At 42.2% G+C, this 13,437-nt stretch overlaps 2 protein-coding genes across 2 annotated transcripts; one reads left to right on the plus strand and one right to left on the minus strand.

Annotated features, from left to right (window-relative positions):
- The first annotated feature begins 710 nt into the window (after window positions 1–710).
- nat10 (N-acetyltransferase 10) lies at window positions 711–10,657 on the plus strand. Its single transcript, XM_020659726.3, has 29 exons — window positions 711–863; window positions 1,084–1,207; window positions 1,903–1,994; window positions 2,088–2,259; window positions 2,459–2,581; window positions 2,660–2,721; window positions 2,814–2,928; window positions 3,582–3,689; window positions 3,899–4,032; window positions 4,117–4,210; window positions 4,295–4,393; window positions 4,518–4,654; window positions 4,828–4,952; window positions 5,212–5,362; window positions 5,650–5,746; window positions 5,852–5,968; window positions 6,183–6,284; window positions 6,377–6,451; window positions 6,547–6,663; window positions 7,094–7,227; window positions 7,321–7,369; window positions 7,463–7,559; window positions 7,663–7,770; window positions 7,858–8,030; window positions 8,115–8,234; window positions 8,341–8,439; window positions 8,850–8,923; window positions 9,710–9,790; window positions 9,896–10,657. Exons 2-29 carry the CDS (start codon window positions 1,094–1,096, stop codon window positions 10,044–10,046), a joined length of 3,120 nt encoding a protein of 1,039 aa, XP_020515382.2. The 5' UTR covers window positions 711–863; window positions 1,084–1,093; the 3' UTR covers window positions 10,047–10,657.
- adal (adenosine deaminase-like) lies at window positions 10,146–13,434 on the minus strand. The gene is made up of 10 exons (XM_020660911.3): window positions 13,276–13,434; window positions 13,017–13,147; window positions 12,789–12,849; window positions 12,617–12,704; window positions 12,125–12,206; window positions 11,867–11,993; window positions 11,560–11,640; window positions 11,344–11,482; window positions 11,155–11,255; window positions 10,146–10,622 (listed from the first exon to the last, which is right to left on the minus strand). Exons 1-10 carry the CDS (start codon window positions 13,318–13,320, stop codon window positions 10,431–10,433), a joined length of 1,047 nt encoding a protein of 348 aa, XP_020516567.2. The 5' UTR covers window positions 13,321–13,434; the 3' UTR covers window positions 10,146–10,430.
- Between the last annotated feature and the right edge of the window lie 3 nt (window positions 13,435–13,437).

The following is a 13,437-nucleotide window of genomic DNA, read 5'->3' on the forward strand; positions in this document are numbered from 1 at the left end:
AAGGTAAAATAAAATAAGGTAAAATAACAAATAATATTTACAGTAATAAATTCTAAAAAGTGCAAAAGGTACAAAACAAAATGGTAAATAAAATACAATTTAAAGAAAAAGTCAACTTGAAATGTGCAATATAAAGTGTGTAGCGATTGTGTAGTTTAAAGTTTTACCGTAATTTAAATTATTTAATCATACAAATATACAGAAAATCTATTACATAAGTACATTGGAACTGAACTTGAATGTTATTTATCGTGGTTTATTTTGTCACCGACATGCTCGAAAGGGCATTCTTCCCCCCGGGCAGGTACTCACAGGCTGAATTCGTAGTAAATAATAATAGTTATTTAGTATTTACAGTCTAAAGCCCCGTTTCGACCAAAGTTCCCCAGAACTAGGACTCGGTTAGACCGTTAAAACTGGATCCTAATCACTGTTGATGAAAAGGTCGTTTGTTTTGATTTATCGAAAAATTATATACATTTGAAATTAAATACATTTAAAATAAATATATAAACAGAGAAAACTTTTTTATGTAATTTCTCTTAAGTAATCTAATCTCAAAGACAGTTCATTAAGACCGGAAAATAATTTCTAGAAAGCTAAATTTTACCATCTGCAAAGAAACTCCGCAAATAGTCACATTTGTCTGTGAGGCAAAACTCGGGGGCGTAAAAAAATCCTTTAATGGAATAGCGCATCGCGTCGCATAGTTTTTACGTCACCTGAGGGGTCCTGCATGAACGGATGTCTCCACGTGAGAGTATCAACAGCATGATGGCTTGCATGTAAACTCGTCTCTCAACTCAACTTTTTGGTGTTTTCTTGGATATTGAACAACAGCCGCAGTGCGCGTGTGTCTGAAGGTAATGAGGGGGTCTTTGTGTTTATATTTTTAGTCCCGCTGTTGTTGACTTTCACCCTCAGTTGTAGTTCAGCTCCAACGAGTCTGTAGTCCTTCGTCAGTCAATGAACATACCTTTTTGGGTGTTACTCAGTATTTACCGTCTGTGATGTAACTACCATCGCAGATATTTACCTTTTGAGTTGTTAAAGCAGTCCTAAATGTGAGTTTTGTTTACGTAGCAGTGAGACGATGGCAACAGTACGCAAGAAGGTTGACAACCGGATTCGTGTCCAGATCGAGAATGGAGTCGCTCTGCAGCACCGGACCATGTTTGTGGTGGTGGGAGATCGTGGGAGAGATCAGGTAATATTATAACTTCCTTTTCACACAGGCTGCCTCATCAGCATCAGGAGCAATGGTCGGGTGTTAATGTTGCTGTGTGTCACACATTTTATAATCTACAATTCACTTAGCAGACGCTTTTATCCAAAGCGACGTACATCAGAGAGTAAGAACAACACAAAGAAAGGCTCTAGAAAAAAAAGGGAACAATGTCAGTAAGAGGAAACGATCAGCTTTGAGTCTGATTGGACACACAGGTGCTGACAGGAAGTGACCACAAAGCACAACATTGACGGCAGTTCTTGAGAGCTCTAATCAGTATAGAAACCATCTTATAAGTCGTCGTTATCAAACAAAAACCATCGTCATTACCATCATCATCATCATCAATAATATCGAGACCATCATCATTAAGTTAGTAGGTATTCATGAAAGAGCTGGGTCTTTAGCTTTTTCTTAAAGGTGCAGAGGGACGCTGGAGGTTTATTCCACCACTGGGGGGCGACAGAGGAGAAGAGTCTAGTCAGAGACTTAGGACCCTGTTGTGAAGGTTGGGTCAGACGCCTTTCATTGGCAGAGCGTAGTGGGCGGGGAGGGAGTGTAGACCTGGATGAGAGAGTTAAAGTAAGGAGGAGACGTTTTTGTAAGCGAGCAGCAGAGTTTTACATTTGATTATGTTAGTAAGTATAATCAATGAAATCCTCCTCTGATCCTAGGTTGTCATTCTGCATCACATGCTGTCCAAAGCCAGCGTCAGAGCGCGACCCTCTGTCCTCTGGTGTTACAAGAAAGACCTGGGATTCAGCAGGTGGGTGCATCTCCTCTCAGGGATATCTATTTTTTATTTTATTTTATAAATACCGTGTTATGTGATATGATTGTCCATAAATGTCTGAAACAGCAATCGCAAGAAGCGCATGAGACAGCTGCAAAAGAAGATAAAAACTGGCACGTTGAATCTGAATCAGGACGATCCGTTTGAACTATTCATCGCTGCAACCAACATCCGCTACTGTTACTACAATGAGACTCACAAGATCCTCGGAAACACCTATGGCATGTGTGTCTTGCAGGTAAGTTGCTCCTTTTTTTTTCTTTTTTTTTTACCCAATATTAACACAGCTGGCTTGAATAACAGGAAACAAACACAATATTTGTTTCATTCTATTAAGGCACAATCCAAAACAGGTTTGGATCCATGGATGTAGATTATGACAACAGTAATGTAGCTGATATATTTGACTCTCAAAGCCTTTGTTTTGTGTCACACAGGATTTTGAAGCTGTCACTCCCAATCTCTTGGCAAGAACAGTCGAGACTGTGGAAGGAGGCGGTATCGTGGTGCTGCTGCTGAGGACAATGAACTCTCTGAAGCAGCTGTACACAATGACAATGGTAAGTCTGTATAACAACATACTCAATTCTCTAATTCTTGTTCGGTGGATTTGGGATCATTCTCTTCTCTTCCTGCAGGACGTTCACTCTAGATACCGCACTGAGGCTCATCAGGATGTGGTGGGAAGGTTTAATGAGAGGTAACTTGTCCCCTTGTTTTGCTTGGATTTGTGGCAGTTTTAGTCATTGACCTTTTAATAATTTGATTAACATTTGCTTTATTTTTTTCTAGGTTCATTCTGTCTCTTTCATCGTGTAAAAACTGTGTTGTCATTGACGACCAACTCAACATCCTGCCCATATCCAGTCACATGGCAAACATAAAGCCTGTTCCTCCAAAGACTCAGGTATCTACATGAGATTAGAAACAAGTTTGACAATTGCTTAATTATTTTATCTTGCAAATCTATGAAAAAGGGGATGTCACTTAGTGGTGACAGTAACTCCAGTGTGGGGGTTTTCGCTCTTTTAAAAAACATTTTAAAGTAAATACCATAGGTTGTAGACCTAAAATCTCTTTACCATTGAGACATTATGAAATGCATTTTTTTGCCTTTGCAATTTATTTTATCAACTACAAATTACCTCCAAACATGTGAAAGAAGATTGAAAAGAAAAATTGGTTGTCACTTGCACCTTAAATCTTTAGTCTCAGTGTAAATATACAACAATTTAAACACATTTCAGTGCTTATTTGTGCAAAACGTATAAACACATTACCCTGTTTTAGCCTTTGTTCTTTGCACTGACCACCTGCCTGAAAAGTGAAACTTTTGACCCTTTTTAAACAAACCATTGCCTGCTCAGGCCTTTGGCCATTACTCGTTTTGTTTTTTTACTGTGCGAGGACTTGAAGCTGTTTAGGCAGAGAACTAAAGTGAGTTGTTGTTGCTCCTTGACTTAGTTTAGCATCTTAAAACCTTCTTATTTTCTATGGACTTGTCTGGTCTGTAAATAAAGTTTGCTCCAGATTTCTGACCAGTAGTTTAATCTCATACAGGAGGACGGGTTGTCTCCACGAGAACAGGAGCTAAAGGATCTGAAGGAGTCCCTTCAGGACACTCAGCCTGTGGGTGTGTTAGTGGACTGCTGCAGGACCATGGACCAGGTAAGAAAGTGTCCATAAAGAGAACTTTCAAATATTTAGAATTTTGTACATTTATGAATTCCTTTCATAGATCGTTATGATTTCAGGAAACCAACACTTTTGAGTTTAAAGATAATTTCAGTGTTCCCAAAAGCATAAACCTCAGTGGTCATACAGTTCTCTAAAGTCCTGATTCATGTGCTTTTAATGCTCTCATGCTTGTCCTCCAGGCTAAAGGTGTGTTGAAGTTCATTGAGGCGATCTCAGAGAAGACTCTGAGGAGCACCGTGGCTCTCACTGCAGCCCGAGGTCGAGGCAAATCTGCAGCTCTGGGGCTGGCTGTGGCTGGAGCTGTGGCTTTTGGGTACAGTTTATAATGTCTTATACCAGTTTTGTCTTTTGTATGGTCTATAACCTTTTACTGATGAATGCCTGACTTTCCTCACAGCTACTCCAACATCTTTGTAACCTCGCCGAGCCCAGACAACCTCCACACCATGTTTGAATTTATCTTCAAAGGCTTCGATGCTCTGCAGTATCAGGTAGGCTGCCTGAGAGCGTATCAGAGAGCGTATGATCATGCTTTGAGCACACTTGACTTCATAGCCCCTCTCTTTGGTTTGTAGGAGCATCTTGACTATGAAATCATCCAGTCTTTGAATCCAGAGTTTAACAAAGCTGTGGTGCGGGTGAACATCTTCAAAGAGCATCGTCAGACCATTCAGGTAAAAAAAATAAATAAAAAAAAAGACGAGACCACACCTCTCCACTACGTGTTGTCCAAACAGTAAGAGAACAGATCTGACCCCCCCCCCCCTCCACACACACACACACTCTTGTGACCTGCAGTATATCCACCCTGGTGATGCAGTGAAGCTCGGCCAGGCGGAGCTGCTGGTCATCGATGAGGCTGCAGCCATCCCTCTGCCTCTGGTTAAGAAACTTCTGGGGCCTTACCTGGTCTTCATGGCCTCCACCATCAACGGGTACGTTTCAGCCGGCTAATATTCACATCACCAATAACCTCCATACTAACATTTTTAGAAAAAGATGAATCCATTTTCAAACGTGTGATAGTACTCTGTCAAATCATGAATTGCTTTCTAATTTCAGCATTTGTTCTTTTCCTTTCTGACACTGTTTTAATTCCCCTTTGCAGGTATGAAGGCACCGGGCGCTCCCTCTCCCTCAAACTGATTCAGCAGTTGAGGCAGCAGAGTGCAGACAGTCAGCAGAACATGTCTGCAGAGAACAGGACCTCCACTACAGCAAGGCTGTCGGCAGGTAAACATGGCAGGGTTTACGATAGCAGTATGCAAACTGCCTTCATGTTATGGAGGCACTGTCGTGGAATCATACTCGGAAAAGGGTTAATGACTGTTCAGAAAGCTCACTAACTCGTGTGGAGGCTGTGGTCCTCCAAGCGGGCGACCCAGGTTCAAATCCGACCTGTGGCTCCTGTCCTATCTCTGAATAAAGGCACAAAAAGCCCCAAAAAGTTCACTAGCTCATGACTGACTTCTGTACTGGTCTCCCTGCATAGCTCGCTCTCTCCATGAGGTTTCTCTCCAAGAGTCCATCCGGTACGCTCCAGGGGACGCTGTAGAAAAATGGCTGAACGACCTTCTCTGTCTGGACTGTTTGAACATCCCCAGACTCATTTCTGGCTGCCCACTCCCACAGACGTGTGACCTGTATCCTTCAAGTACTTTAAATGACTTAAAACTACTGCTGATACTTTCGACGTTAATTTGGGTTGATAATTAAGTAAAACCCCCTTCAGTCCTCGGATCTTAAGATGCATTTCAAATATTTATAAAAAGAAAATTCTAACAGTGGGAATTGACCTGACGTGTTTGTTTTTTTTTAACTGCCAGTCAAATCCTCATAGTTACACTTTTTTTTGTATCACACTTTTGTCCATGTATGTCTAAATGTGTCTTGCCATTTGTGAAGTTTTTCCTTAGCCCACACTGTCCAGATATTACGTGAACAGAGACACACTGTTCTGTTATCATAAAGCATCTGAGGCTTTCCTGCAGAGGCTGATGGCCCTTTACGTGGCATCTCACTACAAGGTAAATTCATCAGTTTGTATGTACACAACCTGTTAGAGGAGCCTAATGTCCTGTCTGCTGTGTGTGTTCATTTGTTGACTCTTTTTTTTTTTCTTTGGACGGAAGAATTCACCAAACGATCTGCAGATGTTGTCTGACGCTCCGGCCCATCACCTCTTCTGCCTGCTGCCCCCTGTTCCTCCCACACAGAACTCTCTGCCTGAGGTGCTGGCTGTGGTGCAGGTAAAAGCAGATTCACATTTTAACTGTATCTTCATGTGTTGATAAGAGGCCTCTCCCAAGAATTCTTTAGAAAGACTGTGTTTTTCTTTTCTTTATTATCCACCAGTCTGTTATTCCCTTCCTAAAGTTTCTGCAAATAGTACTAGATGAATATCGTCCTGGCTTTTTAAAAATGTGTTCCTCACTACAAATGTTTGTGTCTTTGGTACCTCAGGTGTGTCTTGAGGGAGAAATATCTCGACAGTCCATCCTGAACAGTCTGTCCAGAGGAAAGAAGGCGTCTGGTGACCTCATCCCCTGGACTGTGTCAGAACAGGTACACACTGTCTACAAAACCTTTTCTTTCTTTAACCCCTACAGCTCACATTTCCACCGTGCAATAACAACCCTCTGCTCTCTTCCTTCCAGTTCCAAGACCCGGAGTTCGGCGGCCTCTCTGGAGGCAGAGTGGTACGGATCGCCGTCAATCCAGACTATCAAGGGGTAAGAACTCCCAAAGACCTTAAGCATGTCTTTGACACGTTCTCATCTGATCTGGATTCATGGCATGTAACTGTTTTTACCAACCTCTTCACCAGATGGGCTACGGCTCCAGAGCTCTCCAGATGCTGCAGATGTACTATGAGGGCAAGTTTCCCACCATGGATGAGAGCACACACTCCAATCACAATGAGATCACCTCGATCAGCAATGAGGTAACACGATTACATCATGATTGTATATACATCTGTAGTTTGAAGACATGAAACGCTCTAATAAGGATTAAATGAAAATACAATAAGCAGGGATGTGATTGGCAAAGGACAGGAAAATAAATCAGGACAGCTACTAGCTGCACAAAACAATTAAAAGAACATTAAAAGTTTCATAGTTAACATGTGAAATCACACCTCAATCTTGGCACCTAAAAAGCAACCTATCAGTAGACATCTGAGTCTCTTTCTGTGATCACCGGCAGAGCTTACAGACGCTAGGGGTAAACAGTGAGAGCAGATCATCAGCTGGTTTATTTGACCTTAGATGGGGATCTGATACGGATACAAAAAAGGAGAAATTCCAGTAAGATCCTGAATTAGACGAGGAAAATGAATAACAGTATCCCTGTTGATGTGTCTCGTTGTCCAGGCTGTGAGTCTGCTGGAGGAGGTGGTCACTCCACGGAAGGAGCTCCCCCCTCTGCTGCTGAAACTGAGTGAGAGGAGAGCGGAGAGACTCGACTATCTGGGAGTATCTTACGGCCTGACTGCACAGCTGCTCAAGTGAGTTTCAGTTCATTACGGATAAAGTAAGGTCATTGTAATATCTTCAGATTAGAAATGTCGTGGACTGTTCTGTTTTTTGCAACCTCACAGGTTCTGGAAGAAAGCCGGTTATACTCCAGTCTACTTAAGACAAACCCCTGTGAGTAAAATAACTGATGATTTCTTTGAGCTGTTTGACTGTCTTGTCGTTGTCTCATGCTGTTTTCATTGATCTTTGTGTGGTCGTATCTAGAATGACCTGACGGGGGAGCACTCCTGCGTGATGCTGAAGGAGCTGAACACAGATGAAACCCCCGAGCAGAGCCAGTGGCTGTCTGCCTTCTGGAAAGGTACATTTGTACAACTTCTCCTGTGCTGCATCCTTGACACGTGATTTGTTTAAACCTGGTCGTCGTCGTCATCTGACTGAAATGGAATTGTTTTTTTCTGCAGATTTCCGCCGGCGCTTCCTGTCTCTCCTCTCCTACCAGTTCAGCAGCTTCCATCCGAGCCTGTCGCTCAGCATCCTGCAGAATAAAAAGTCCAAGGAGGAGACGAGCAGTAAGACTCCTCTACTTACTTACTCACTTTTTCAGATTTTCCTCGGTGTCGAACAGAGCTGAACTGAATCGTCTCTCACTTTCACAGCAATCAGTAGCTCCGAGATGGCTTCCCATTTCAGCCCCTATGACCTCAAACGTCTGGAGCTGTACTCGAGGAGCATGGTGGACTACCACCTCATCATGGACCTGGTTCCAACAGTAGCACGCATGTTTTTCCTCAAGCAGCTCGGTGACCTCTCCCTCTCAGCCGCGCAGTGTGTACGTTTTCCCTGTCGGTTGCGTCTTCAAGTTTTGAACTTAGTTTTATTGTCAAGCTTTGTAACCGCCTCTTTTCTCTTTTAGGCGTTACTGCTGGGGGTTGGCTTGCAGCACAAATCAGTGGACCAGCTAGAAAAGGAAATTGAGCTCCCAAGCTCGCAGCTCATGGGCCTTTTCAACCGTCTGATCCGGAAACTTGTGCAAGTAAGTCCTGTCTTGGAATTCAAATGATATGCAATCAAACGTTAAAAAGAAAATCTGCAAAAATATGAATATTTCCTAATTCCTAATGTGGCCTTTACTCTCCCAGGTCTTCACCAGCATCCAAGAAAAAGCTATTGAAGCAGAGATGGCCACTACCAAAGATGTTTCCATGGAGCCGACTGTTAAAAGCCTTAACGATGATCTGGTACATGGTTTGATTTGAATTTTGAAATTGCTCGTTTTTAGCTCTCAGGTTGTTTTGGTTTTCTGTTGCTGTTGTATATGAAGCATTTTTTTTATAAAAACTGTTATTCCAGAAAAAGTTGATTTATTTTTTTCTCAAAAAATATTTAATAAACATATTAATCAATGGTGGAAAAGGGTAGTTTGCATCCCCCTTTTTTATTTTTGGCTATTTTGTGCCTTTTATTGGAGAGATAGGACAGTGGATAGAGTCGGAAATCAGGGAGAAAGAGAGTAGGGAATGACATGCGGGAAAGAAGCCACAGCCTCCATACATGGCGCGCTCTAACCACTGCGCCACCAGCGCCCCAACATCCCCCTTTTTTTAAGGGCAGAAATATTGAAGAATGTTTTGTTTTTTTTTACTTACAGACTGAAGCTGCAAAGGAGTTTGAGGAAAGACACAAGCAGGATGTTGAGAAAGTGAAGGAAATGGACCTGGAGGAGTGAGTATGAGGCCTCGGGAAAGCCTCTTGAATATATTACCGTATTTTTCGCACTATAAGGCGCACCGGATTATAAGGCGCACCTTCAATGAATGGCCTATTTTAGAACTGTTTTCATATATAGAGCGCACCGGATTATAAGGCGCATAGAATAGAAGATACTGCAGTCAAACGTTTGCCTGGGGTTGCGTTATGCATCCACTAGATGGAGCTGTGCTAAAGGGAATGTCAACAAAACAGTCAGATAAAGTCAAACTTTATTAAGCGTTCTGACAACTCTGTTCACTCCCATGGTAACTATGTTCAAACGTTAATGTGCATATTCACAATATCTCCCTGCCTTGTTCAGTTGTAAACACGTAAAAGAAACACAGTCTGATGCCGCTAATTCAAACGTTAGTGCATAACTCAACATTGTTCAGTTACGTATAACACGTAAAGCTCACTTTTTCAGTTCATTCCCCGTCCACGAATCCCTCGAATTCTTCTTCTTCAGTGTCCGAATTGAACAGTTGGGCGAGTACGGCATCCAACATGCCCGGCTCCCTCTCGTCATTATCCGAGTCAGTGTCGCTGAGCGCCGTGTACAACCAGTATGGATCAACCAATTAACCAATTGATCCATATATAAGGCGCTCCGGATTATAAGGCGCACTGTCGTTTTTTTTAGAAAATTAAAGGCTTTTAAGTGCGCCTTATTGTGCGGAAAATACGGTATGTACATGGATCTAAATGTACATGGGAGTTTTTACTGTATTAGCAATGATTTGATTTGTGTGTGTACAGGTACAAGATCCGTGGGGACGATGAGGAATGGGACCAGGTGTTGAAGAAAGCAGGAGGCACGGCTATCGTCAGCATCAAGAGGTGCAGTGACAGCCAGGATCTTTTCAGTTGTGTGTAGTGTGTGTGTGTGTGTGTGGTTGTTTGGTCAATGCAGAGTATTATAACAGAGTGTTTTATCGCACACAGTGATAAGAAGAGGAAGTATGAAGGGGGAAATGCCAACCCAAGCAATGGGACTCCCCAACAGGGGAAACTAAAAAAGAAGGAAATGCAACATGGGAAGTTCAAGAAGAACAAGGACCAACATGGAAAGTTTGGAAAGAAAGTGCGACAGTAACCGTGCTGCTTGTACTGGACAGCGTGTGTGTGCACGAAGAAGCATCAACATGATCCCTTTGGATATCTTAGATGGACTTGCTAAAGATCACCCAAAAGACTGGCTTAAGATGTTTATTCTCATAGCTGTTTTTTTTAATTATACCAAGGTTTCTATTACGTTTGTTGGTTTGATTTATGACATCATTTAACAGCAGAAAATAACACACTTATTGTACTATAGTGGTATCTTTTACTTTCAAGTATTACATACATTTTAGACTTCCCTTTTTAGTTGATGTAACAATTTCTACAAAGACTTGTAAAAAAGTTAATGGAAATATTTTTGTAAACTATTATTTGAGGTAAATATCTGGCTTTAGGTGTCACTGGACGGGTTCACTGTTCACTTGAACACCTGAGGCTTTAGATCAATCCACTTCTGTCTGAGCTGCTGTTTCACGTCGTCCGGTGCAAAGATACAGTCAATGGCCTGCTGGGACAGCGTCCATACAGCTTCACGACTGAGACCGAACGTGGAGGCTGCCAGCTGATATTCCTGAGACAAGTCTGTAGAGAAGACTCCTTTATCGTCAGTCTGTAATGTGACAGAATAAAAATCATTCATGGGAACTCTGCTGTAATTATACCCGTCATAGAATTAAGTTATATTCAGCAACACAATGGGAGATACTACTACTTCATACAAAAAGTCAGGTCATTTCATCCTCTGCTGCATAAATATTGATAATTTAAAAATAACTTTCAAGCCAAACTAATAAAACTGCAACATTAAAACAGCTGTAGCGCCCCTTTTAAAAAGCCAATACACAAAAAATAAAGACTTAATGTTTACTTTCAGAACTTTACACTTTCATGTTTTGCACAAGTTGTGTACCAAGAAATCTCCGCTAACTTGCATAGTCTGGTTATTTCTCGGCACATGTTTTGTGGCTATTTGAAAAGTTTGGTTGAATGAAAAGGTGTCAGTCGATGCTGTTTTATATTGATCGAAGAAAGGCAGCCATAAAGTTAAACTTTGCTACCAGTCCTGAAGCTGGCGTTAGTTGTCATATTGGTGTATACTGTCTGAACATTTTAAAGAAGATACAAAAAGTGCAAATACTTACACAAATGACACTCGGATGTCGTAAAAGGTACCAGTATTTGAAGTGATGTTCAGCGTAGCAGGGTACAGTCTGTCCCTTGATGTTTGAGGTCAGGCATAACTCTACAAGAAAACAAGGTGAGAAATTACAACCCAGACACTGGTCAGTGCACAACACAGAAAACGAAGACTAACGTAATCTCAGTCTTACCCAGAGGTATGTTGTTCTTTAGCACTTTATCAACAAGACGTTGGGATCCACCCACTTGTGGATGCAAGAAGGTGCCGTGACCGATCCTGTCCGGAGGAAGATCCAACAGCAGGTCTGTCTCCTCCAGCTGTGATGCTACCTGCAGCAGATGTGCTGATGTCAGAGCACTCATGGGGAATGTAACTACAGGTAACACTAAATGTGTTGTGGTCTTACTTCTGAGAGGTGCAGTGACAGCTTCAGTCCACAGTTCTTTGCCCTCTGCAGAGCAGGAAGCAGGTCTTTGCCATGGCCAACCTGAATACAAAACGACACTAATGAACATTCATGTTGGATTAAAAAACCAATAACAAAGCTCCCATCATGAGAAACATTTATTTATGACCCAACTGAATGACTATTAACAAGGTTTTGATATCATTTTCTGGTGTTCTGAGGCTTACATTTACAGTAAGTATCTTTCAGTGTTTTTCAATAATTAGTGCAGTTTTCTTTTCTAGAAGCCCCAGACTCTCCGACTGACCCTTGGATCTCCACTGAGGTCGAGTCCCACCACCAAACCATCAGAGTGCAGCATGAACTCCTCGGCCAGCTTCACCGTCTCAATGGCGACCTCAGTCCCATTTCTGCGGTCAATTGCTACCAGAAACCTACAAGACAAAGGGGCACATGAACCTGCACCACTGTTTCTAATTACATTATAACCATAGTAAAGTATTGTGATATTATTTGTATTTTTTTTTTTGGGGGGGGGGGTTAACAGTTAATGCTAGATGCCTACCTCACATCGATGTCTAACCCATCATTCTTAGACTGTTGGATGGCTTTTATGACAGTTTCAATGTATCTCTTTTTTGTTAATCCTAGGGAAAAAAGAGAGAAAACGGTCAAGACTATGGTGAGGTAAATCCTTTCTAAGTGTGTATCACGCCATCATTATGCCCCATTGTTTACATAATGCGGCGGCTGTGGCTCAGTTGGTAGAGTCGTCACCTCTCAACCGGAAAGGTCGAGGGTTCAATCCTCAGCTGGGCAACGTGTCCGATGTGTGCTTGGGCAAGACCCTGAATTGCTCCCGCTGCTTCAGTGGTGATGTATGAATGTGATTAGATACTTCTGATGGATGATACTACATAGCGATCACTACCATCAGTGGGTGAGGTGAAATTGGGTGGGTGTGACATGTGGTGGAAAAGCACTTTGAGTAGCCGGAAGACTAGAAAAGCGCTATAGAAGCTCAAGTCCATTTACCAATTTACACTGACATCCTTACCTGTGCTTTTGTCCTCCCTTGGTGTACTTCTCAGCTCTAGATATTTGACACCATCAGCCGCAAACTCCCTGATAACATCTGTAGCCACCTAGAAAGTAAACAAAGTAACGACCTGTCGCTGATAATCTGTGGAAAAATAAATGCATCACTTAGTTTTGAATGAACAACCGACCATTAGGATGTCCTCCTCGGTGTCCACCAGCTGATGTATGATCTTGAAGACTTGAAAACATCTGCGGACAAAGGTGTGACAAAAGTCAAAAGGTTTTAAAGGATAAATTGCTTGACATTTATCCCAAATTAAATATCTACACGTAGCCTACATCAGCTTGTAATGTTAGACGTCATAAAGGAAGTAAATAGGTGATTTAAAATGGTTTATTCCTGAAGTAAAACTCACTCATCCAGGGTCCTCCGCTGTCCTTTGCCGATGACCGTCATGTCGTGTTCAATGTCGAGATGCGGCTTTCTGCTGATCAGTTTCTCGATGGTTTGACTGCTGACAGAGCCATTGAGGTGAGCGTGAAGCTCCTGGTCACAGGTGAGACGCTTATGTTAGCATGCAGCGAGCAAAAAACGTTGTCTTTGACTCTATTTAAACTCAGGAAAACTCCCTTTTTCATCGACATCGTGACCCGGACATGTTTGGTTAAACTCACCACTTTTGGCAGCTCCCGATAAAAGACATCAGCTTCTTTTTCCATCACAAAGTAAAACCTCAAAAGCTGAGATAACGATTAGCCTTCGATTCGCCGAGTTGACATCTGTCAGCCACACAAGCCTTTGTTTTCAGGTTTCATTTTCCTGTAGCACTACCGAGT

Source organism: Labrus bergylta, chromosome 7 (assembly GCF_963930695.1).
Source record: "Labrus bergylta chromosome 7, fLabBer1.1, whole genome shotgun sequence".
Lineage (NCBI taxonomy): Eukaryota > Metazoa > Chordata > Actinopteri > Labriformes > Labridae > Labrus > Labrus bergylta.